This window comes from Vigna unguiculata, chromosome 5 (genome assembly GCF_037176805.1).
Source record: "Vigna unguiculata cultivar grain cowpea cultivar isolate G323 ecotype 2 chromosome 5, ASM3717680v1, whole genome shotgun sequence".
NCBI lineage: Eukaryota > Viridiplantae > Streptophyta > Magnoliopsida > Fabales > Fabaceae > Vigna > Vigna unguiculata.
The window spans coordinates 19,465,268-19,492,474 of record NC_140796.1 but is presented as its reverse complement, the minus strand read 5'-3'; the positions used below and the strand labels follow the sequence as shown (position 1 = coordinate 19,492,474).

At 38.1% G+C, this 27,207-nt stretch overlaps 1 protein-coding gene across 1 annotated transcript; it reads right to left on the bottom strand.

The window, feature by feature from the left end:
• Positions 1–22,788: 22,788 nt before the first annotated feature.
• On the bottom strand, positions 22,789–23,569 carry LOC114184226 (trypsin inhibitor A-like). Its single transcript, XM_028071509.2, has one exon. The coding sequence runs from the start codon at positions 23,508–23,510 to the stop codon at positions 22,905–22,907; it is 606 nt and encodes a 201-aa protein (XP_027927310.1). The 5' UTR covers positions 23,511–23,569; the 3' UTR covers positions 22,789–22,904.
• Positions 23,570–27,207: the final 3,638 nt, after the last annotated feature.

The following is a 27,207-nucleotide window of genomic DNA, read 5'->3' as shown; positions in this document are numbered from 1 at the left end:
TTATAATTCTAGAGGTCCTAGGGAAATACAGTACAACAAAACATATCAACACATAAAGATGGCAAACACTATCAACATGCTCATCTTCACTAACCAACAACTTTATCCTTTCGATGATGTCTTTAATCGTGATGTCCTTGTTAGAGAACAATGACCAAACTTCACCACAAACATCATTGTAAAAAATAACCTCTTCTCACCAGCTTCACTCAACCCAAAACATATGGACATATCTAAACAACTTAATTTCACCAAGTGCTTCCTAATTTTGGTAAATTCCTCATATAGAACCCATCGACTAAGAACCTCTCTTAGGAGTGTACAATTTATGTTCAACTCCTTCTACAACTTCAAGCACCATGTAAAAGGTGTCAATTCAATTCTCGAACAATGGGTAGTTATCAATACAACAACATACTTTGTTTGACATCGATGTTCAATACAAACCTACAATATATGCAAACAAATAAACAACAAATCATAATAATCTACAACATATGAAAAAACAAAACTAATTCATTACTACAACGCAACATTTGACTCACATCCTTCTCCATTGATGCTTTCACTATATTGACCAATGGTTTCACTTTACTCACTAATGCTTTCACTTTACTAACTACCTTTTCCACCTTTTTGCACTAATGAATTGCGTTTACGTTTACCAGCCATTTAAGGAAATAGTAATCAACTAAATTATGCACCTTCATGTCAACACCAACATGACAATGGAGTCAGGAATCAATTTTTCTATACTCAATGAAATATTTTGCTACAACAACAAACAAAAGGTTAACCCTAACTGAAACAACCCACATTCCCAATAACTTACCTATTTGGCTTAATCCAACAACAAATGTTGGCTGGAGCATTTCAGAATAAAAAAAAAACCAAAATAACAACACCAAAAGGTTAACCCTAACCAAAACAACCTACATTCCAAATAAAAACTAATCTTCGACCAACCCTTTTATAGAAGTAATAATCACAAGCGAAACACACAAATAAATATAACTTATAACTTACCACCAAGAAGCTTTCGAATAAGTGACCTTAATTAGCTTCGACGACAAAGATGAAAGCCACAAAGTAACACCACTACTATCACCACGCCATTACAAACTACAACAAAAACGACTTATTTCAACGCCAATGGATAAGGTGGACGAACCAATAGAGCTTTCGTGCAATGGGTAAACCACACCGTTGTCATTAATTACAAGAACAGGAAACGAAGAAGAATAGGGTTTTTACAATAATAAAGGTTGAAGATAAACAACACAGATTCAACAAGAAAATCACCGGTTGAAGAGCAACATCAACGATTGAGGATGACGAACAAAATGCTCTCTAGTTCAACAACGCCCACTCACGGTTTATGCCTTTGTGCCTTCCGCTATCATTCAAGCAATGCCAATGTGCAAATGAATTTCAATTAAAAAAAATTATATACTCACCTGCCACGTATGGTTGTAAGATAAGTTGTCAAAATATGTGTCACTATATCATTTTTTATGTTTTTAACGCTTACTAAAATTTAATTTATAGTTTTTTTTTTATATTTTTTCCCAATTGTATATCTTTATCTTAAAAAAATTACTGAAATAAACTTCCCTTAATCGGAATATAGTCCCACAGTAATTACTGAAAAACATCACTCTAACTCAAATATTCACTAGTGTAGAATATTGCTTTTAACTCATCTTATATGCCTCGGTTATCAAAAAACCGAAGCATATAATGGCGTGATGGCATTTTTGCAATTCTATCCAACTTTTATGCCTCAGTTCGCAAAACACCCAAAGCAAAAAATAGTTTTATGCTTCGGTTGATAAAAAATAGGTGCCAAAAGCTAACATATGCCTTCATTGCAGAGACCCGAAGCCAAAAACTTACACATTTGGCCTCGGGTGACAGAGGACTGGTGCCAAAACCAATGATATGCCTCGGTTATTAATTAAACCGAGGCCCTATTTTATTTAAGGTTGAAAACGCGAACCGTTTTCTTTTTTTTCTTCCTCGTCACTCTCAATTTCTCTCTGAAACTCCATTTCTCTCTTCTCTCTCCCTGCAACTCCAACTCTTCCACGTTGCACCTCCACGCCCTTGGAGAAGGGGCTGAAACTAGGGGAGCAATTGTGAATTTTGGTGACGGCGGCGGCGAAACAGGTGGCACAGTTAGTGTTAGAGAGGTAGTTTCTGCATTGAAACATAGCATATACATGATCTGTTGTGGTGGTTGCTTGTGCGGTGGCAAAATGGTTGGTTTGGTTGGTGAGCTGTGCTCGCAGATCTGCAAAAGTTCGGAGATGTAGTTTCTACACTGAAACATAGCATAGACAAGATCTGTTCCGGTGGTTGCTTGCGCCGTGACAAAGTGGTTGGTTTGGTTTGTGAGCTGTGCTCGTAGATCTGCGAAAGTTGCATTAAGGGTTTTGTTGAACTTGGATAAGTTGGGTGCCATGAATCTGCTGCAATCCCATTTTAGTAGAAAGGTTTGAGGGTCTCCTTCTACGCCCTCTTCGCCTCCACCATGCTCACCTAGACGCACGAGCGCGGCGGTTGCTTGACCTACTATTACGTCACCGACGACGCTACCGATCTGCTTGGCGAGAAGGACTTGGATTCGATCTCCATGTTGTGTGGTATGCTCGTTTCTCGGACTCTAGCTTCTTCCATAACAACGCGTTGCAGCGCTGTGTAGAACAGGTCTCGGTTCAGGCAGGACTCGAGGCAGAAAAACGCGTTATGGCTTTGGTCCACACCCGAGGCCAAAAGCCACCCCTTTTGGCCTCACCCCAATATGCCTCGGTTCAGGAATCGAGGCAGAATATAAAAAACAACCGGAGCTAAAAGCCCTTATTGCACTATGAGTATCTTTTTTTTTAAAACAATAAAGAAGAACATGATATACAAATATTAAAAATGTTTGTTGAGTTTTTAAATAATTTAATAAATTAAATTAAAATAAAATATAAATAATAAAATAAAACTATTAAGAATAATTAAATATCAAGTTTAGCGTAATAAAATAATTGATGAAAATTTACTGAGAAATGCTAAAAAACTTAACAATTTAACAAAAATTATAGAAAACAAGTGTTAAAAGTGCAAAACCTAGAAGGTGTTGTAAGAATTTAAAAAAAAAATATCTAGGAGATAATTGATATAATAATACAATTTAAGAAAAAAAAATACTAGGAGATACTACATGAGTTAGATGGACACTACATCGGTTCCTCACCTAATCGATATAATATCTTTTCGTACTTCTTTGTTTTAATGATAGAATATTCCAAGTAATCTACTTTTATTTTATTATTATTTTTCTTGGTAAAAAAATATAGTTAATGTAGTTCATATATATATATATATATATATATATATATATATATATATATATATAACAATTTGAATTATAATATGTTCCTGTAGAGAACAAATAAGATGAGTTAGGCACAAGTGTCACCTTATCATGTAGTCCGCTATCTCTTCAGTTGGTCTCTCCCCAGTTGATACATGTCAGCTTGAACCCAAGAGGGGTTACCTGTAGAAGAGTCTCCCAAGCTCAAGTAAGTCAAAGCTCTCAGAAAGTCAAATCAGTGATTAATGAATGCGTACCTTTAATTACTGGGGTCCATGCGCATTTATAGAGCATTAATGATGTCTGGTTATCCAATGGGCCGGGCCTTGGCTTGGGCCCTAGTTTGGGCTATGAGTGGGCCTAGGTCCTAATCCAGGCTCTTAAGGCCTATTGAACGCGGGGGCTTCCATTTTACCAAGCCTTCAAGAGCGGTCTGATTCGTTTACTTCTTGACTTGTCAGATGTCATCCTTGGCCGCATACTATCCGTGTTGGCCACTTTGTTGTTACTTTAGCCTTTATTCAGTTAAGCTCGGGACCATAGCGGCCCAGGTCGTGTACTTGGGTTGTCTCTGGCATGTTCGTGAGGGTTATCATTTATATGGTTAAATTGACCTGGTCCGGTACAAGTTAGACTGATCGTCCTAGGTTGAATACTTGGCTGCCTTGATGCATTGTTTACTTATTTGTTTGAGTTTGGTTAGGTGTGGTACACCAGTCCCCCAGCCTTTAAGTGTGATAAACAGTGTTAAGGCTAAAAAGTTGTAACCGCCTGAAGGTAGGTGAAGGGGTGTCAGTGGTCAAATCAAGAAGTTTTGGCGCCATCGTTTTTTAAGAGTCATATCCTTCGCAATGATGGTGTCGATTGGTCTGGGGCATTATTTTGGCGGGAAGAGTTTTCGTCGTTTGGGACCGTGGACTATAAATATGGGTTTGAAAACGGATGAGGGGTTACTTGGTTCATTTGCGAGAGTTTTGAATTCAGAGATCTTGTGCGCATCATACTGTCCGACTAGTTCCCAAACTCAGCCGACATCTTCCCGTAAAAACGAAAACAGGTATGTCTAGTAGCGATAACATATCGTTATCTACGTCTAGTAGTAGTGAGAGTACTGAGTCGGAGAGAAGTAATGGTAGACAATTTGACGAAGAGGGTACAAGTTCTGGGGTCGTGACAAGTGGGATTCCAATGGAAACTGTGAGGGAGGTTCGAGAGGATCCCCCCGAAGAGTTGGCGGAAAGCAACTGGCCGGCGAAAGGTGGCTACGGGTGGGCGGCTGCTGATGTTCGTAACCAATCATCTTTTTTTAGATGGTCCTGTCTACTGAACTCTTGGTTAAACTGCAACATCTCTAAGGGTGTCAGTGGGGACATTGTTTCTCTAGAGAGGGTTAGTGCCATCGACCGGGTATGCCATGGGCAGGAGGGGGCTACTGAGAAATTTTTCTACATGTATATGTGCCACTTTTCTCAACTTCATGTGCGATTGCCGTTAGACGATTTTACTATAGGCGTATTGCGGGCATTGAATGTGGCACCTACACAGCTACATCCGAATAGTTGGGCCTACTTGCAGGCCTTCCGCATCCTGTGCCAGTCCTTATACTTGGAGCCCACTCCTTATGTTTTTTTATATTTTTACGATACCAGACCCCGGCGGCCAGCCACTTGGCTATCTTTGATAAGTCGCCCCAGCATCAGCAGACTAGATGCATTCTCCCAGTCTTTCAAGCATTTCAAGGATGGGTACTTCAAGGTTGTCGTTAAAGAAGGAGGAAAAGCTCATTTTTTGAACGCAGATGGGAGCACCAAATTTCCTTTTAGTTGGACAAGCAATCCTTCTCAGTATAAGGACATGGGGATGGATGAGTTGTCGGCTAGTGATAAGGAGGTTGTGGGGATCTTGTTGAAGTTTGTTGATAAGTTGCCCACTAAGGGCCTAGTTAGAGTTTATAATTCAGTGCATCCGATAATAGATATCGAAGGTATCTGTTTATTACTTAAACTGTGTTAATAATTCTAAGTTGTTTTGATCCGAGTTGTAATGTATTATTGTAGGGCATATGGCGTAGTCTGGAAAGAAGAACTTAGCGTTTTTTCAAACGCTGAGGAAGGAGATGGCCGCTAAGGCCAAGGCGGCTGGGGTCGGTTAGAAGGTAAGGGCGGCCCTGCTCCGAACGGGGTCGGTTAGTGGAGCAGGATCGGCCAGTGGCGAGAAAGGGCCGGAATCTGGGTTGATCGAGCTGCCGAAAATATCTGTGAGGAAGGACATTTCAATTACCCTCCCAGAGGACAATGGTGGAGTTTGGGAGCAAGACTTTAGTTTTGAGCCGGCACGTGGGGTCCCTTTATAAGAGGGAAGTGAAGGAGGGGGGCCGGGAAAAGGTGGAGGAGTTGCAGGGGAAGGTGGATAAGTTGGAGGAGGAAAAGGTTGCGTTGGAGAAGGCAAAGGAGAGTTGGGATGCGGAGAGAAAGCGGTTGGCGACATGGATGGTTCGTTGCTTGGATTCTAAGGAGAAGTTGAATAAGAGGATAGGGGCATTGGAAGAGGACTATGAGGACTTGAAGAATAAATATGATGGAGCTGTGGGCGAGCTCGATGATCTGAAGACTAGCATTATACAGGAACACATCAATGGTTTTGAAAAAGGGTTGCGTCAAGTGGCATTTTTCCACAAGGAGATGGATGTTACGGACGTCAAGTTTGATGTCAACAAGGATGTTGTCGACGGGAGGCTTGTGAATGAGGATGATGGTAGTGCTAGTGAGGAAGCGGATGTGAGGGTGGAAGAGAAAGTGGCTGAAGAGGTTATCGAGGCGGTTGATGCTGGGGAAGTGGGGGCTGACGCGGCAGAATAGGACTTTAACTTTTATTGTTATGAACATATTTGAGCCTATGTCTATAATAACGGGTACAGTTACGTTGGTATACTTTGCGTTTATGTTTAATGCGATTAATGTTCTATATGTTATTATGTATGCCGAGTTGTGATAATATGTGGTGTATGCGTGTCGCGAAAAGTTTTATGTTAAGGGTGTTCGACCCAGGCCGCTTACTTGGGGTAAGGGTGGGGAACTTAAACGAATTAAGCACAAGATAAGGGTGTTCGACCCAGGCCGCTTACTTGGGGTAAGGGTGGGGAACTTAAACGAATTAAGCACAAGATAAGGGTGTTCGACCCAGGCCGCTTACTTGGGGTAAGGGTGGGGAACTTAAACGAATTAAGCACAAGATAAGGGTGTTCGACCCAGGCCACTTACTTGGGGTAAGGGTAGGGAACTTAAACGAATGCAAAGGAAAACACATGGAAAGTCGTATAGTTGGGAACCCTTCTTTTTATTTATTGAATAGGGGTGCCTCGTTAAAACCTCCCTGGCCAAAACCCTCCTTAGGGAAAAAAGACCAGGTGAGGAAAAAGAGTACATCCGGGGTTACAAGTATTGGCTCGATTACAATACACATTTAGCTGAAGTAGAACTTGAGGTGGGATACATTCCAAGTGTTGGGAATCTCTTCCCTAGATAATTGTTCTAGGCGATAAGCTCCTCCTCCTGCATCTTCGCGTATGCGGTACGGGTCATCCCAATTGGCGGAGAACTTGCCATCCTTCTTTCTAGCACTGCTGGCCATTCTCCATAATAGGTCCCCGATGACGAATGATCGTGGACATAGATTTGCATTATATTTCCTGGCAGCTCGTTGTTTGGCAGCTAAATTGCGTATCTGGGCTTTTTCTCTGAGTTCGGGTAGAAGGTCGAGATGTAAGGCCATGTTTTGGTGATTGTGGGTTGGGTCGTACAGTTCTCGGCGCAGGGATGGTTCGCCAATTTCTACTGGTATCATGGCGTCTACGCCGTAGACTAGGCTGAATGGGGATTCGTTTGTTGATGATTGAGGGGTGCATCTGTAAGCCCATAGTACTTCTATTAATTCTTCGGGCCATCAGCCTTTGGCGGTATCCAATCTCTTGCGCATCTCCACGAGGATAACTTTATTTGCCGTCTCTGCTTGTCCATTGGTTTGTGGATGTTCTACAGAACTTGTGATGTGCTTGATGCCTAGGCCAGTGTAGAATTTGGCTAACTCTATGTGGCACACCATATCTGCATATAATGTCTTTCCACACAAATTGTTGAACTTGTTGGGCCGTGATGGTAGTTAGCGGCTTGGCTTCGATCCATTTAGTGAAATAATCGACGGCTATAATTAGGAATTTTACCTGCCCCTTGCCGGGTGAAAAGGGACCGAGAATGTCCATTCCCCACTTAGCGAATGGCCATGGGGATAGTATGTGGTGTAGTTGTTCTTGTTTCTGGTGAATAAGGTTGTCATGTTTCTGACATGGCTTGCATTTCCTGACATGATCCTGGCAGTCTGCTTCTATGGTCGGCCAGAAGTATCCGGCTCTAAGAACTCTGGTAGCCATGGTGCGTGCATCGGAATGATAACCACAAATACCTTCGTGTAGCTCTTTGATAATATATTAGGCTTGCTCTGCCGTGACACACTTAAGGAGGGGTTGACCATATCCGCGTTTGTAGAGGTCATCGCCTATCATGGTGTACCTGGCGGCCTTAGCCAGCCAAGTTTTGTCCGCGTCTAGGGGGGGTTGCCGGTTTTGAGGTATTGGATGTAGGGGGTGGTCCAGTTGTGGCTTTGGGAGGGGGTGACGTTGCTAGCCGGGGTGTGGGTTAAATTTTGACAAGTGTGTGTGATGGAAGGTGTTGATAGTGTTTGCTGTAGTAAGGATCGGTGACGGTTTTTGAGCTTGGTGCTGGCCAATTTGGAAAGGATATCGGCCCTTACGTTGTCGGTTCTTGGAATGTGTTCGACGCAGACTTGTTCGAAGGCGGATTGAATGACTGCATGGACCAGATGGTAATACTGTAGAAGGATGGGGTCTTTGATCTGGAACTCATCATTTAGATGACCTACAGTAAGTTTGGAGTTGGTTTTGCACGTTAATCTCTTGACGCCTACCTCGCGGGCTAGGGAAATGCCGGTGAGGATGGCTTCGTATTCGGCTTGGTTATTTGACGTTTTGAAAGCAAAGTAAAGGGATTTTTCAATGAGGATGTCGTTGGGGCCTTCTAAGACGATGCCGGCGCCGGCACCCCTTGGGTTTGAGGAACCATCTACATGAAGCGTCCACTGGTCCTCTAAGAGACACTGGGCTTTGATGGGGCCGTGGGGTTCATAGCGGATGTTGAATTCTGATAGTTCCACGGCCCATGATGACATGCGTCCGACTAGATCTGGTTTTTGTAATATTTTTTGGATTGGGTAGTCGATCTTAACGGTTATGGTGTGGTTTTAGAAATATGGGCGTAGGCGGCGTGCCGCGTGGACCAAAGATAGGGCCAGCTTTTCTACCATTTGGTATCTAGTTTCAGGATCTTGTAACGTTCTGCTCACGAAATACACAGGATGCTGTGTGCCTTCTATTTCTTGGACCAGTGCGGCGCTGACTGTATAATCGGTGGCTGTGATGTATACGAGCAGGGTTGATGGGTGTCCGGCTTGTGGAGGATAGGTGGGGAGGTTAGGGTTGTTTTTAGTTTTTGGAATATTTGTTCACAATTATCAGTCCACGTGAATCGGGTGGATTTCTTTAGGAGTTGGATTATGGGTTGGGTTTGTTCGGCTAGTTTGGGCAGGAAACGGGAAATGGCTGTGAGACGGCCAATGAGACGTTGGACCTCCTTAATAGTAGTGGGGCTGCGCATTTCGATGATAGCCTTGCATTTTTCGGGGTTGGCCTCTATGTCGCGTTAGGTTAACATAAAACCAAGGAATTTACCCCGGTCAACGTCGAATACACATTTGTCGGGGTTGAGCCGGAGGTTGTATTGGCACAGCGCGGAGAAAACTGCTGACAGGTCTTCAGCGTGTTGGTGATGACTTGGGGACTTGACAACCATATCGTCGACGTATACTTCGACACAGTGTCCCATTAGGTGGCTGAACACCTTGTCCATTAGCCGTTCGTAAGTTGCTCCGGCATTTTTGAGGCCAAAGGGCATGACCCTGTAGAAGTAGTTGGCATCGTCCGTGATGAAGGCGGTTTTTTGCATATCTGATGCGGCCATGGGGATTTGGTTATATCCTGAATATGCATCCAAAAAAATAAGCACCTTGTTCCCTGCCGCGCCGTCTACAAGTCGATCAATGTTGGGTAAGGGGTAAGCGTCACGAGGGCAAGCCTTGTTCAAGTTTGTGTAGTCTACGCACATCCGCCATTTGCCATTGGGTTTCTTCACCAAGACAACGTTAGAAAGCCAAGTGGTGTACTGAGCTTCTTCTATAAAGCCTACACTCAGTAGCTTGTCGGCTTCAATCTTGGCTGCTTGCCGACGTTCTTCGCCAAGCTTGCGTTTTTTCTGGGATACATAGCGGGCTTCTTTATATATGGATAGTTTATGGGATGCCACCTGGGGGGCCAACCCAGGGAGGTCGGCGGCCGACCAGGCGAAAAGATCGGTGTTGTTGATAAGGATGGGTGTGATGGTAGTACGCGCGTCAGAGTTTAAACCGGTGCCTAGGTTAATAGAGTGACCATTGGGAAGCTCTAGAGGAGAGGTGTCCTCAACTGGTTCGAGGCGAACATCCCGGCCTATTCTAGGGTCAAGGTCTTCGCTGGATAGGGCTATGCTGGAGCCAGGGGGTCGTTCGATATGGTTGGTTTGTTGGATTGGGAGTTGTGGTCACAAGTTGGCCATGTAGCATTCTCGTGCCAAGCGCTGGTCGTAGTGGATGGTAAGGATGTCGCCGGACGGGGCGGAGAACTTCATGGCCAAGTGAGGGGTGGAAACGACGGCGCCAAGGGTATTGAGGGAAGGACGGCCCAGGAGGATGTTGTAGGATGTTGGCGCGTCGACGATAAGGAAGCATATTAGGATGGTTTTAGTTTGGGTTCCCTCCCGAAACACGGTGTGGAGGTCAATGTAGCCCCTGGTGGATACATGTTCGCTAGAAAAGCCATATATTGGCTCGTCATATGGGACCATGGCGGTGTCGGGAAGTTGAAGTTTCTGGTAGGTGGCCTAGTAAAGAATATCAACAGAGCTGCCTTGATCAACGAGGACTTTTTTGACAACGTAATTTTCGATTTCAACAGTGATAACCATGGGGTCATCTTGTTGATGGTCGAGGCCGTGAAAGTCGTCGTGTGTGAAGACGATGGGAGGCATACGACTTCTGTGGTGGGAATGGGTGATGTGGTTGATAGATTGGATATGGCGGAGGTGTCTTTTTCTGGCAGAGGAAGTGGATCCTCCGCTGGCAAAGCTACCAGAGATGGTGTTAATAGTGCCACGTAGGGGAGGGTCGGCAGGGGCGATGTCGGTGCGGGTCGGCTCCGGTTCTTGGTTGGTGGGTTGGGCGGGGTGCCTGTCGTGACGGGAGTCATGTGGTGGACGTCTGTGATCGGATTGAGGGGGTGGCGGGATCGAAAGGAGGAGGAATGGTCGTCTCTACGGATGAAGCGGCGAAAATGGCCAGCACAGACCAGTTCTTCTATTTTATCCTGGAGTGCTTTGCATTCTTCTGTAGTGTGGCCATGGTTGCGGTGGTAGCGGCAATATTTGGTCATGTCGGCGTTGGGGGTGTGGTTGTCTTGCATGGTGGAGGGATTAGATCAGCTTGGAGGGCTTCGTCGAGGATGCGGGAGCGGGCTACGGTAAAGGGGGCGTATCTGGTTAAGCGAGGTTGGCGGGGTTCGCGTGGGCGGGTGTCAGGACGTGGGTTAGGCTGTGGGGTGGGGTTGACGGGGGTGGCTGCATAGTCATTGCAGAATTTGGTGTGAAGGGTTTGCATTTCCTCCATGCAGACATAGTCAGCTGCACGCAACTTGAGCTCGTGCATGGAGGCAGGTGGGTGGAGATAGACGTTGTTGGCGAAGGGGCCGGGTTGTAAGGTAAGGGCCATACACTGGAGGATCATCTCCTGATTGAGGTGTGGTGTACGAAGGGTTGCCTTACTAAAGTGATATATGAACGCTCTGAGTGGTTCGTTTTGTTCCTGTCTGATGCCTAGGAGGGATATGGTGGTAGTTTGATGTGGGCGGCTGCCGGCGAAATGGGTGGAGAACATGTGGGAGAGGACGTCGAAACTGTCGATGGAGTAAGGCGGAAGGGTTGTGAACCATTCTAGGGCAGGGCCCTTGAGGGTGGTGGGGAAAGCTTTGCAAAAGACTGCGTCTTGGGATGTGTATAGGGCGACATGGGTGATGTAGACTTTAAGGTGCTCGTCAGGGTCGGTTTCGCCAGTATAGTGATCCAGGGTGAAAGGTTCCCATTGGGCCGGAAGGGGGGTGTTGGCGATAAAGTCAGTGAAGGGGTGACGTCGCCTAGGCTGGTGGGGAGGGAGCAAGTGAGGTGGGATGGGATGGTTGATCATAGCGGGGAATGTGGAGGTGAGGTTGTAAGGGGGGATGTGGGTTGTCGGAAGGTATTGTGGGTTGTATGGTGGAATATGGGTGGTGTGTAGGGTAGTGGGTATGTTGTAGGGGATCTGGGTGGTAGGGAGGGTAGCGGCGGGGGTTGGGGGTGCGGTAAGCCCCAGTTGACCAGATGGGAAGTGATGGGGATGGGTAGAGGTAACGGGTGTTTGTTGGGTGGTGGTGAAGGTGTGAGGGGTGGGGTTATACTCGCTTTCTTCCTCTGTGGGCTGGAAGGCCGGAGACTTCACAGCTTCAGAAGTTTCTTTGGCTTTTCCCTTTAGATTGGGATCAGCTTCGATCCTTCGCCTCAGGCGAGAGTTCTCTTGCCGTAGCGCCTCCATTTCATTAGCATTGCGTTTCTTCAAATCCGCGAGTTCTTGTTGCATCTTTGCTTGGCCGTCTAGGATGGCAGCCAGATCAGGGTGATGCTAGGAGGTCCAGAGGGACCAGCATCTGCCTGCTTGTTCACTCCAGCTTTGCTACGAATGGAAACCATCTTCAGAGAAAAATGGGTACTAAAGGTTTTCGTCTCGTGCCCCACGGTGGGCGCCAATTGTTCCTGCAGAGAACAAATAAGATGAGTTAGGCACAAGTGTCACCTTACCATGTAGTCCGCTATCTCTTCAGTTGGTCTCTCCCCGGTTGATACATGTTAGCTTGAACCCATGAGGGGTTACCTGCAGAAGAGTCTCTGAAGCTCAAGTAAGTCAAAGCTCTCAGAAAGTCAAATTAGTGATTAATGAATGCGTACCTTTAATTACTGGGGTACATGCGCATTTATAGAGCATTAATGATGTCTGGTTATCCAATGGGCCGGGCCTTGGCTTGGGCCCTAGTCTGGGCTATGAGTGGGCCTGGGTCCTAATCCAGGCTCTTAAGGCCTATTGAACGTGGGGGCTTCCATTTTACCAAGCCTTCAAGAGCGGTCTGATTCGTTTACTTCTTGACTTGTCAAATGTCGTCCTTGGCCGCATACTATCCGTGTTGGCCACTTTGTTGTTACTTTAGCCTTTATTCAGTTAAGCTCGGGGCCATAGCGGCCCAGGTCGTGTACTTGGGTTGTCTCTGGCATGTTCGTGAGGGTTATCATTTATATGGTTAAATTGACCAGGTCCGGTACAAGTTAGACTGACTCATCCTAGGTTGAATACTTGGCTGCCTTGATGCATTGTTTACTTATTTGTTTGAGTTTGGTTAGGTGTGGTACACCATTCTAATCACATTATTATTTTCGTTGAAGGTAAACACAATACAATCATATAACTATTATTATCTCAATACAGTTAGTTAAAAGAAACAAACAAACAAAATATGAGTATATATTTAAATAAAAAAATATTTAAAGGTGTGCATATATTTAAATGCACATAGAACTGTATCTAGGTTGGTGCATCATATAATATGAATGCATATAATGCCAAAAGTGTTGAAGACATAACATTAATTTGGTAGCATTTATAAGTGAAATATAAGCATAGTTAGAAAAAGTTGAATAAACTGATAGGAAACATGCACATAGAATTGTTTTTAAAGGTGCGTATATATTTAGAACCAACCCACATATATCCAACTAACCATCATAACACTCACTCACTCACACTCCTCCAATTATGTGCACCTCTCTTTTCATTCTTTACCTAAACCCTTTAAAAGGCAAATGACTGTCTTCCAAGAAATAACGTATGAATCAACTTTTTGTGTTACCTTTTATAAGTAGATGTTGACATCTAAAGCCTTACTTTATTATTTTATTTTGGAAGATAAAAAGTTTGCAACTCAGGTTTATCAAATATTCCTCACTCTTCCTCCTTATTAATAATGAGGTTTAATTACTCGAATAATACTCATTTTATTAGATAGAGGTGTGTCAATTTAGTATCCACTTTTAAAAAAATGTTAATTGTGTCACGTGTTATTTTGTGATTATTTTTTAATGTTTTTTTTTTTGCAAAAAAAAAAGTTATCATGTGTCATGTCCCTAGTGTGACACATGGCATTGTCAATGCCACATGGCAGGGCAATGCCACATGTTGGTGTCACTATCATATGTCATTATCTTGATTTCAATTTAGTCCCTATATGTGTCTCATTCATTCAATTTAGTCCCTACTTATGTGTCTCTAATCCAATTTTGACCCAAGTATAGATATTTTTACAAAAATTAAGTATTGATATTTATAAGTCATTTTAATTAAGTCATTTTTAATAAAAAAACAATATAGTATAACATTCATACAAATAAGAAATTGGTTTAAAATTAGTGAGAGACAATATTGTTCTATTTTGAAAAAAATAGTAATAATTAACAAAACATGAGTTAATAATATACAATCATGTAATATGTTAAAAAGTCACTTTTAATAAAAAATATTAGTATAACATTTATACAAATAATAAATTTGGTCTGAAATTGGAGAGAAACAATATAAATATGAGTACTTAATATTGTAAAAATATTTATAGAAAATGGATTAAAAAAGTATTTTAAGTTAATAAAAATTGGACAAAATTGAATCAGAGATACATAAGTAGCGACTAAATTGAATAAAGAAGACATACATGAAAACTAAATTGAAATCAACAATGACATTTGATAGTGATACTGACATGTGGCACTGATAGAGTGCCATACGTCACACCAGGGTCGGGTCCTGACACGTTGATTTTTTTTTTTTGCAAAAAAAAAAATTAAAAATTAAAATAATTTAACAAATAAAAAAAAATTGTAGGTTGACATGTGTCACGCTGTTAATAGCGTTAGTAATTTTTGTTTGAAAGGAACCTAATTGAAACATTTTTTCGAAAGTTGAGATACAATTGACACTTTTTTTAAACGTGGATACCAAATTGACACATCTCTACAAAAGTGAGTATCATCCCAATAATTAAACTTAATAATAATCAACCAATATGCTTTTATGTTTTCTTTTTTCTTATCAACACGAATATGCTTTTATGTAATTTTATAATAATATATGTGATATTAATTAAAAGTGTGATAATAAATAGATATTGTGTGAGATAGGAGTTAAGAAAGGTCACAACTCAGAGGTTATACAATCACATATTGGTTTACGTGTTCTTCCAACACAACTCAAACGTTGTACAATCACATATTGAAGCAAGATATTATATCTTATTATGCTATGCTATGTCACACCCCCAATATCCCTTTTAATTTCTTTCTATCATGCTATGTTATGCTATGTCACCCCAACACCCATCTCAATTATTCTGCATGTCTATGTATATATGTATGGTAAACGAATGAATTGAATTGAATGATGATCACAAAATTGTAATGATTACCACGATGACTTGTGGCTAGTTGGCTAGACCTTTGAAAACTACTAGTGTGATGTTTTTTTTTTAGTCGGCAAAAATATGTATATTTATATAATAGAGTACATGGGGTACTCTAACCCTTATACACACAGACTTACAAGATTACCAAAATACATAAAATGTAAATGAAAGACCTTAAAGTTTGTATTTAAACAATAAGTCTACAAAACTACCCCCCAACTATAGTATATAATTAGACAACCTACCAAGAGGAGAATACAACACATTGAACAACTAAGATACTAGAGTAGAACATAAATCTTCCAGTAAAAGCTCACTTCACAAAATCTGCCTCCGCACACATGCCTATATAGGGCATGAATAATGTTGTGTCCATGAAACGTATCCATATGCGATTCTTCCTTGGTAGAAACTGAACACTACACCTGCAACAAAAACAAAACACTTTAGACCACAAAGTCTAGGTGATAAAAAATAGATATCCATTACAAATACCATATTATTCTTCCTAACTCACGAATGCTCTATTCCTCTCCCATGCTACACCTTTTAATGTAAAGCCTCCCTATGGTAAAAACCCCTCAAGACTAAGTACATTCCTACTTCCGAAGATTCAAACAACCTAGGTGTGTGATGAGTGCCTACCTATTGATCTTAAGCAATGTATGAGACAAAAGCACCAATCAAAAAAAGAAAAGGTTACATTTGCATTTTTATGTTTCAACCATGCCCATACTTTCACTTGGGCCAAACGGAAGATTTCATCTAGATTTGGTAATTCTTTCCTAAAAACTACATGATTCCTATGATTCTAGAGGTTCCACACTATAGCAATCCACATCCTCCTCCATAACATATTACCTTTATGGTTGAGGTCCAACAGGTGAAAATGTTCAAAATGTGCTTGTACCTGATTATGACATACCCCCAAAGTCCTTGTCCATCTATTGCACATGTTCCAAACTTTGGTAGCAACTCTGCAAGTAATGAATAAATGACTTATGCTCTCTTCATGCTCACCACACATAGCACAATTATCATTGTTTAGGTTGACCCCTCTATGTCTTAAATTAACCTTTGTGGGTATTCCATTTAGAATAACTTGCCACATAAAAAACTTCACAGAAGGGATAACCTTTATTCTCCAAAGGTAATCGAAGAAGTGTTGTTGATCCGCAACACTTGCTTCTTGTAACTTTTGATATGCTGATTTAACTGTATAAACCTTATCTTCACCATCATTCCACATCCAATAATCCTTTCTTTCCCTAACAAGAGTTATCTTATGAATGTCTTCTGAGAACATTTTAATTTGAGGTCTCTCCCATTCAAACCATTCTCTTCTTCAAGCCAAATTCCATTCCCATTTGTCGTTATCCCATTTCCCACATTCACTTATTGTTTTTTCTTTCTTATTAGAGTTGGCATATAACCTAAGATAAGATTGTTTAAGTGATTTATCCCCTACCCATATGTCTTCCCAAAATAAAATCCTAGTTCCAGATCCCACTTTCCAATACACACTCTTGTCAAACCAAGTTTTGTCCTCATGTCCTCACTAGAACCACAAATCTTTCTTAAATCTTTCCACCATTTAGATTCTCTTTGATCACTCTTTCTATCATCCAGGCTTTTCCAAGACCCATACTTAGATTCTAATATATTTTTCCATAGCCCCTTTTCCTCTATACCTAATCTCCATTTCCACTTAGCTAAGAGTGCTTCATTGAACAATTTTTTATTTTTTATACCAAGACATCCCTCCCTCTTTGATTTGCATAGGGTTGTCCACTTTACCCAAGCTATTTCCCTCCCTTTTGCCCCCCACCCCTAAAGGAATTTTCTTTGTATTTTCATTATCTCCTCACTAACTAAGACTGGCATTTTAAATAGTGACATGTAGTATAGTGGTACATATGTCAAAACTAATTTGAGTAAACATATTCGCCCTGCAAAGGACAAGAACCTTCCTATCCACCAATTTAATTTATTCTTACTTTGTTCACTATAGGTTGCCAAAAGGGTTTCCTTCTAGGATTTCCCCCTACACATATACCTAGGTATTTAAAAGGAACATTCATTAATCCACAATTCAAGATAAAGGCACTTCTTTTAAGTTCATCGTCTCCAACCCCCACGCCTCCTAACTTGCTCTTGTGGAAATTTATCCTAAGCCTTGATGCAAGTTCAAAAAATATTAGGATACTTTTAATGACCCCAACGTTATTAAGGCCTGGCTTGCAAAAGAACAAAGTGTCATCTGCAAATTGCAACATATTAACTTTAGTCTCATTTCTTCCTACACTTATTCCTTCAAGCATATTCTTAAAATTGGCTTGTCTAACTAAGCTCGACAAACCTCCTACAACTAATAGAAATAAGAAAGGCGCTAATGGGTCCCCTTGCTTTAGTCCTTTGGTTGGATTGAATTCTTGAGTTGGACTACCATTTACAAGAACCGATATTATGGATGATTCTAGACAGGCCTTTACCCAGCTTATCCATTTAGTGCTAAAAATGTGATTGTGTGTGTGTTTAGTTTGATTAGGTGATAAGTGAAGAAGAAGAATGGTTGAGGAAATAATATGAAGCATGTGATACATACATAAAGGAGCATATTAGTGTATGGTGGAGCCTAATATGAAGAAAAGAGTGACTTTTATGTTGTACTTGGTGCATCTATATCCCTAATCACGACCAAGGTGTTAGGTAAATAAACATTCACTTTGCTTCATTCACTTCACTATTCTTGTTCGATTGGTATCAACAATTGACGCAAACGTTTTCCCGCATTACCTCTTTCAATGTACATGGTCCCCCATTTTGGTATACACCAACTTTATAATCCTTTTAAGGACCTCACAATTTTTTTCTTCATCAAAGAGTATTTATCTCTATCTGTTAAGATTACTTCTAGTTTCTCATAAAAATAGTATTTTTATAAAAGATAATCCCTGAGAATGGTAGCATCCCCAATTCTAGGGAAGAGTGTTGGATGGATGCCAACAGGTTTTTTCTTAGAGAGGAAAATATGTTTGAAATGAATTACTAATGGGAGTGGAACAACAATTGACTCACAAAATATGATACATTGCAACTACATATTAATAAAACTTCAAAAGGATAATTAATATCTCCACATTATCCTAAACATCCAAGCCCACTAAGATGAAATCCACTTTACTGTGTTTTGGATTGGATTCATACCTTCGTCTTTGTCTCTCTAATTTACTCTACAACCCATCATTTTTGACCCCTATTCTTTAATCTTAAAAGGTATTTTCGCAACCAAAATCGCAACGGGACGACGAACCAAAAAATAAAATTTGTAAAAACAGAGTTTGGAGTCGCCACCATAGTTATTATAGGAAACTATGGAAAACCATAAAAAAAAGCAAGGTCTGCAAAAAACCAGAATTTGGGTCCGGGAGTCGGTTACGCGTGGGGAAGGTATTAGCACCCCATAACGTCCATCTTAAGACGGTACCTTTAATTAAATGTGCAAAAGTTTTGTGGTTTTTCAAAATATTTAATTTTTCCCAAAATTAGTAATAAAAGAATGTACAAAAAAACAAAACTATTTTTTTGATTTTTTGGGCCCGACGAGGATTAATCCTCGATCCTACGTATCTCCATGTGAATGGAGAATCAGAGTTACGTAGTTCTTTTGAAAAATCTATTTGGAAAATTATTTGAAAATGATTTAATTTGTTTTATAATTTTGAAAATCTTTTTATTTAAATTTTAGTATTATTTTAAAATTGGTGTCATGCGATGCGAGCGGTCGGATAGACACTTCAAATAAATTCTTTTTTTTCTAATCTTTTATTTTTTATTTTTTTAATCATTTATAAATTTTTAATATTTTTTTAAAGTTATTTTAGAGTAGTTGTGGATTTCATTGCGACGTGAGCAACCAAATAGATATAAAAGAGTAAACAAAGAAAGTTATATTTTATTTTTAGATCATTTGTATATATTTTGTAGAAAAAATAAAAGTCTAAATTGGATGTCATGCGACGCGAGTGGCCGGGTAGACTCTAAAGAAAAGGGAAAAAATATTTTTTATGATTTCAAAAAAATGAAAATTGAAAAAACTAAATCAAAAGATGAAAGAACTAAAAGTGACGTACCTTTTCTCTATTCTTTTTTCTGGCTTCCTTTTCTAATATTTTTGTATTTGTTCTTCCAATAAAGATAAAAATAAGAGGTGTCTATGTGGGTGGTAATGAGAGAAAGAGAGTGGAGAGAATGTTTTCTTCTTCTTCTTTTTTTTCTACCTCCTTCGATATGTTTTTTTTTTTTGTTTTGAAAGAGAGATAAAAAATGGGGTGTGTATGTGGAAGTGGTGACGTGAAAGAATTAGAGAAGTGTAAAGAATTTTTTTTCGGTATGACAGAGTACATATTTATATTCACAACTTGCAATGTCAATACAATCTCAGCCTTAATTGTAACGAACAACATAAGGAAGGAATTGGTCATGATAATAGCAAATTATGAGTATCAAATCGCAGCAAATCAGAGCACAAAATCAATCATCATCAATAAGAAATCAGAGCACAAAATTAATCTTAATTAATAATATTGATTCTTACCATTTGAATAGATATTGCTTCTAATTATTATTATATAATTAATTTCTCTATCAGGAACAAAGGTAGAAAATATTTGAGTTATTGGGCTCATGAAAATTAATAACAAATTGGCCTCTTCCTCCTTTTTTTTTCTTCTTTTTTTTTCTCTCTTTTTTTTCTTTTTTTTTTCTTTTTTTTTTCTAAAATTAAAGTTTGAAAATATTTAAAGAAAATTTTGTTTCACCTTATTTTTTACTTTTATTTTTATTTTTTGAAAATAAATCTATTCATCCGGACGAAATTGGGTGTTGACAGGTATGTATCATGCTAATTTTAATTAACTAAAATTACCATGTCAACCCACTTTCTTAAATCATCCCCCTTATTACTTGATTTTTTTAAATGCTTTCAACAACCGCTTATTAAATTAGCACGACTTTATAGTCATTGATTCACCGTAGATTGGGATTCGAGGTGATTTTTGTTGGACTTACATTTGCAATATAAAGCTTCATAATAAGAGAAAAAAAAACAGAATCTCACAAAAAGAAAAGATCAAACAAGCATTTGTCATGAAAATTGGCAGGTATGAATAACAACATATTTAAAAATTATGCAGAAAATTTCAAAGTAAATGAACTAAACAAAAAACAAGTGTTGATGCAAACACATAAGTCATAAACTAAATAAATTATACATGACAATACTAATATTTATGAACATAAATGCAAACTACAATAAGAAACTACCTCATATTTCCTCCACAAGTAATATCTTGAAAAAGCCCCAAGCCTTGGTTAACCTCACAACCAACTAAAGTCAAATTATTTACAAAGAGTTATTATGGGAGAACAACAAATCATACGACTCCAAACATCAATTTCAAACACTAAAAATCTAACGGAATATCTATTTTGATTAATTGATCAAAGGCTACGACAAATTTCAGGTTTGTAGTGGAAGATTAAAACCTTGGATATCGATTTAACGACGCCATGAGTTCTTAAACAAAAAAGTACTGTCATGAGTGAGTGAAATATTGAAGAAGGAATAGCAAAGAGAAGAACATGTTACCAATTTGGAGCAGGAGAACCCACAATGAGAGGTGGAACCAACAGTGAAGATAATGAGAAGGTAATGCGATGATAGGGAGATAAACAAAGGCACACTCTACATTTTCTTCAAGACAAGGTGACTAAGGTGATGCAAACATGAGACGAAGGAAGACATGTTCTATATTTTCTTCGATGAGCGAATGAAAACCTAAATCAAATTTTCCCCACAATGCTAATTAAGTATCTACTAGTCAAGCATTTCCATTGCTAATTAATTTGTTTAAATATTATGAAAAATTAAAACTTAATAATTAATTTTTTCATATTATTATCTATTTATATTATTAATATTTTTAAATGTATTTTATTCATATAAAAATTAATTTTATTTATTTATTAATTAAAAATAATTAGTGACAAATGTATATTCTAGCAAATTTGTAGCTATTTTACTATAAATTAGCTATAATTTCATTCCATTGCAATTTTCTTGCAAATTAGAGAGAAATTAGTAAAAAAAAATTGTAGCTAATTTCTCTAGCAAAATAAAGAATTTCTTTAGTGAGTAATGGGTTCGTCTAGTAACACTAAGATTAATGGCTGGGAACTTAAATAATGAGTTCAACCAATACCACTTAGATTAGTAGCTCAAAACTAAGTAATGAGTTCGACCAATATCACTTATATTATTGGCTGGGTACTTAAGAAATGGGTTTGACCAATACCACTTAGATTAGTGGTTGGGAACTAAGTAATGGGTTCGACCAATACTACTTAGATTGGTGGTTGGAAACTAAGTAATGGATTCAACCAGTACCACTTATATTAGTGGTTGGGAACTAAGTTGATGAAGCCAAAACACAGAGCAATGGGATTTTGTGGTAACCCTTCTTTTACTGATGCTATAGGTTTCCCGACTAAAACCCTCCTTAGGGAAAAAAGACTAGGTAAGGAAAGAGTACTCCAAGGTTACAAGTGTTACATTGTTGTATTGGACAAAACAATTATCTAAAATAAAACTTCAGATGGGATAGGTTCACCAGATAGCCTTCCAAATTTGTATGCGTCGTTACCGATATCTTCAAGTATCCAAAAAGGTCCTTCCTAGTTTGCTGAGAATTTGTCGTCAAGTTTCATTGCATTACTTGCCATATGCCAGACTAGATCGCCTTTATGAAACAATCTCGGATGCAACTTTGAGTTGTACTTTCTAGATGCTCTCTGTTTAGTTGTCGCTTCCTATATTTGGGTTTTTTCTCTCCTTTCTACTAGCAGATCCAAGCTGGTATTGAGACAATTGTCATTGAGGTCTTCGTTGTAGTAGACTGTTCGATTTCTACTAATATCATGGTGTCTGTGTCATATACTAGATTGAAGGGTGTTTCTTTTGTTGAGGATCGGAGGAGGTGGACCTGTAAGTCCATAAGACTTGAGATTTCTTTTGGCCACTAGCTCTTGTCGTATCCAACCTCTTCTTCAATTTGACTAACATGATCTTGTTGGCAGTCTCTACCTATCCATTGGATTGAGGATGCTGTACTGAACTTGTTTTATGATTGATTCCAAAGCCGTTATAGAATTCGGCTGAACCTTTGTGGATGAATTACTTTCAAGTAATGATAGACGCCATATTTTTTAACTATATGCTTTGGTTTAGGAACTGAATTCACAAATCTACCTTTTTTACTTGGTTTGCATAGTGAAATTTATAGCATGTCTTAGTAAATCTTAATTATTTTACTACGAAAGAATTAGACCAAACTTAATATTTATTTATTCTTAATAGTTTTATTCTATTATTTAGGTTGGTTTTAATTTATCACATTATATAAAGAATCATAAATATAATCATATCGAACATTTTTTATTATTTATTTTTAAAGATAGAATAACTGAGTCGGAATGGTGTTTTTCTGATAATGATAATTATCGCGAGACTAAATTCTGTTAGCTGAGGGAAGTTTATTTCAGTAGTTTTTAAACATAAATATATATAATTAAGAAAAAAAAATGTCAAAAAAGCCGTAAATTATTTTTAAAGATAGAATAACTGCAACTTCAATTATTTTATTTAGTCATGCAATTATTAAACAAAGTGGTTCCTTTATTCTTGTCTCTCACTACGAGAAACTATACACATGAGTTTTTAGGGGCATTAGTAGTTCACACAGTTGCAGTTGCAGGTGATAAGTTAACTCTCTGAAACTGAATCGACATGGCAGCCTTCTTATCTTGAGTCACCACCAAACTCCTGTTTTTTTTAGAATCAAGATCAACTCCAACATAGCCACAAGAAGTATCCTCAGGACAGAACAAGAGGTTGTAGCCCCGAACAATGTCATTCCGAACGCTTCTAATTCTAAACCCACCAGGTACTGTGTTGTCGTAGCCAGAAAGTTTAACAGAGAGCCCCCCTTTCACACCCTTCACAACTTCCCACCAAGAAGGAGTGGGAGCACACGGGGATATAAAAGGGAACCCAATGTCCAAATTAAGGCCTTCTGCTATATAAGGGATAAATCTTAGGGTTGAAAGTTTTACCGGTAGGCCGGAAGAGAAAGGACTGATATTTTGGACAACACTCAAAGGGCAAGTTTCGTTTCCGGTTGCAGCAAATTCTACTCCACCACCATTTCCAGTTGTTATAAAGTATGAGCCACCATTTTCAATAAGATTACCATCAGTGTCCACCAGATAAGCGGTGCCTGAAGGAAGGTATGAGGTGAAGCCACAAAGTAGAAAGAGAGAGAACAAGGTCGTAGACTTCATTTTTTTGCTAGGGTTTACAAAGCTTATCTTTAGTTTGGTTGAACAAACAATGTAGGAAGCATCTATTTAAAGACGTGCGACTATAGAGACACAGGGACCGGCACTAGATGTTTTACTATAGGCACCATAAGCAAAATAGGGTAAACGTAGAAAATAAGAATTTTACGGAGAATGAATCAAGTCATAGAGTATATAGAGTACATGCTGGTGATATAAGCTTCTCTAAAAGTTTAAACATTTGAATGAATCAAAGTTGTTGATGGACAATTAAACAACATTTTGTTAAAAGTAAATTTTACATATTTTACATATATAGTAAGTTTAGTTCAATTGTCCTTTAAATTTATTTCACCATTAGAAGATTGGATAGCACCGAAATTGATTTGATAGAACAAATGGAAGGCTATAGCATTTATTCCCAGACTACAAGTGGATGACATCACTGCATGTAGGTTTCTCTATCCCCTTTCAATTTTCAGAAAAAAGATCATCTTCATTTTTTTTCTTATGTTTAATATATTCTTGTCAAATATGAATCAGACAAAGACACTGATTTTAGGGTATATTACATCTGTTTTCAAAACCAATGTAGATCCATCAAACATATTTTATAGAAGTTAACTTATAATCGATTTAATATTATAAAAAAAATTGCTCGCCGACAAAGTGTTGTACCATCTTGGAGTGGAAAAAATGAGCCTCGCTCAGGTTCAGAAACTGGACTGGTAGGTTCACTTGCCATGTCGCTGTTTGGTTTCCTCGAAATGGTGAGTGCAACAACAGAAGCGTTAAAGTTCAGATTCACCGTTTCGATAAGGCTCCAACACTCAATATGTAAGACCCCTGAAATTGTATTGCATAAATATAACAAATGAAAAAGGATGAATGCTGTAAGTAGTGGACGTTAGGTATGAGGTCGAAACGATGACTATTTTTGAAAATGTGAACATTGAACGACCGTAATAATAGAAAGATTAGATTATTGTTAACATCTTTAGTCGCGTAGAAGTTACACAATCCCAAAGTCTCCCTTTAATCCAAGTAAACCCCAACTTTCGAGTTAAATTGTGTTATGTTATCCATGAAAACTAAAGCACATGATGGGAGAAACATAAAAGACAATATTTACTCTAACACAATGCAATAAACTCTAGAAAAGAAACAAAACATGATGCAAACAGATGTGCAATGTTGTAACAGGTTCAGTTTTAAGAATGATGAATTCAATGCTCAAATGATGTAATGTGAATGGTTTAGATGCAAAACAATATGAATGTACGAATGAAATGTGTGGTCTGGGTCTTACCTATAACAGTGCAGAAATGCATAATATGAAACTATTTGAAAAAATACCTCAATGAAATTCTAATTTTCACCAAGAATTTGGTGAAATGCCTGTATGAGATAAAATTGTTATTTATGCAAAATTTATGAATGGAACATATTTCAATGGATTTATGTATGCATAAGATGTCTTTAGAAACTATCAAACTACTCGAAAAACTCAATTTCACTATCTAAACTAAGATATGACAACAAATGTACAAAAATTGGTTCATCAGTAATGCAGATTTCAACAATCGCCTCTCGCAATATTTTCGTAGTAATCAACAACAAGATCACCTTGTTGTCGCCTGGCTTCTTGCGTCGATGACAACACCCATTCTTACCAAGATGGTAGGATATCAACACCCATTTCCTAGCCACCTACTACGCAACTCAGACTCAAAAATTCAGCTGCGCCAACCCAAGAAAGCTACAACCGTAACCTCCTATCTTCTTCACATCAAAAAGATAATACATATATCCTTCGGACTAGGTAAAAATAACTTCACTGTACTCATAGTTAATTGAAAAAGTATTAAACTTGAAATAACTGAACAATAATAGGAAAACTGAACTATATTATTCATTAGTTTAAGTTTAAGTTTTGAATAAACTGATCCCATAACAGTTAATTATTCACATATTTGCTTTGAACTCTTCTTTTATTTTTCTATTGCTGTAACCGCGGAACTGACACTTGATTCTCATGGAGATTCAGTATTACCCACAGCAGCACGGAAACATACGCTTTATCGTAAACTGAATATTTTTGTTTTAACAATATTATCCAAAAAAAAGATTATATACCTACTAAACCACCATCTTAATTACAATGGGTTATTCACTACCCGAATTTAGCTATTTAGTTTTTTTCGATCAATTTAGAATTCAGTTTGGTAGACCTGAATTTGAAATAGAATTTTTGTTTTTTAAGTTTAATATAATTAAATTTTAATGGTACTTTTTGTTTTCAAAGAAATTGATATTTGAAAATAATAATATTCTTTCATAAATTGATTTTGGTTAATACATTGTTTAGTGTATATTTAATTTACTGATAAAAGTTGTTGATGTTGTGAACAATTGATTAAGTTATTAAAGGAATGACATATATAGAATAATTATAGAACAATATAAATATCAGTATACTCTAACATCAAATAAATGAATTTAATAGTAATATATTTTTAAAAAAGCTGTTTATAAAAGAATTACAACTATCACCGAGAATTCAAATTTATTTACAAAGTAAATATAATAAAATTATTTTTTATTTATATGAAATTAATAACACACTATAAATATATAAATATGTTATATTTAGAAATAAAATTATAAATATATTATATTTTTAAGAAAAAAAAAGTGAAAATATAAATTTAAGTCATATTTTTATATTTAGTTTCCAATTTAATTTTAGTTACATAAAATATAAAAGTTATTATATTTTACTCATTTTTAGTTAAATAATTAATTTTTACTTACATAAACCTATCTATTAAGATATATTATTTTGATTTTGGTGTATTGAAATATTATGTTTGTTTTCGATAGGATTCCTTAAATACAAAATTTATCATGTTATGTAGGATCTTGTAGTTTTTTAAACACTTTCAAGTATTATTTCATAAATACTTTCAAATTATAAAAGTTAGATTATTATTCGGTTAAAATATTTTTTTTATCCCAATTTTCTTCAAGTTTTGTCAAATAAGTCCTAATTTTGGTTGTGTTCAAATAGGTCCTAATTTTCGTCAATTTTATTCAATTGAGTCTTGTTTTGCTAACACCGTTTGAATCATTAACGGCCATGAACAGTGACTGCCACGTGTCACTTCATGGTTTTTTTGAATTTTTTGAATTTTTTTTAAATTTCCATGTGTCAACCCAGTAGCGTGTCACGTGTAAAGTCAATGTTCTATATTCAATTTGGTCTCTATATTTGTTATTTTTTGTTCAATTTAGTCCCAATTTGGCCACACTCGTGCCGCCAGGCGCTATACCAATAGCGCATCAGCTATTGTTTTAGCACCCAAACCAGATTATCCTACAATCTTCTAATACCTCCAAAGGTATTAATGTATTCTCATCCATTAGGGTCTAATTCTTGGCACCTTGTCACTCCATCCATGATTTCATTACCTATAAATTACACTCCCAAATCCCTCTATTCAAGACATAAAATTCTTCTAGTTTTTCTATCAATATCCAATGGCCTAATCTAACTTATAAAAGTGACGCACAATCCAATATTTTTAGAGTATACAATCTGCTTATATCCCCTTGCAACAGTACCACATATTCTTCTCACATACCTCCCAATCAATGCTACACAATTTATGATTTATACATCAACCCTATTAAGATATGA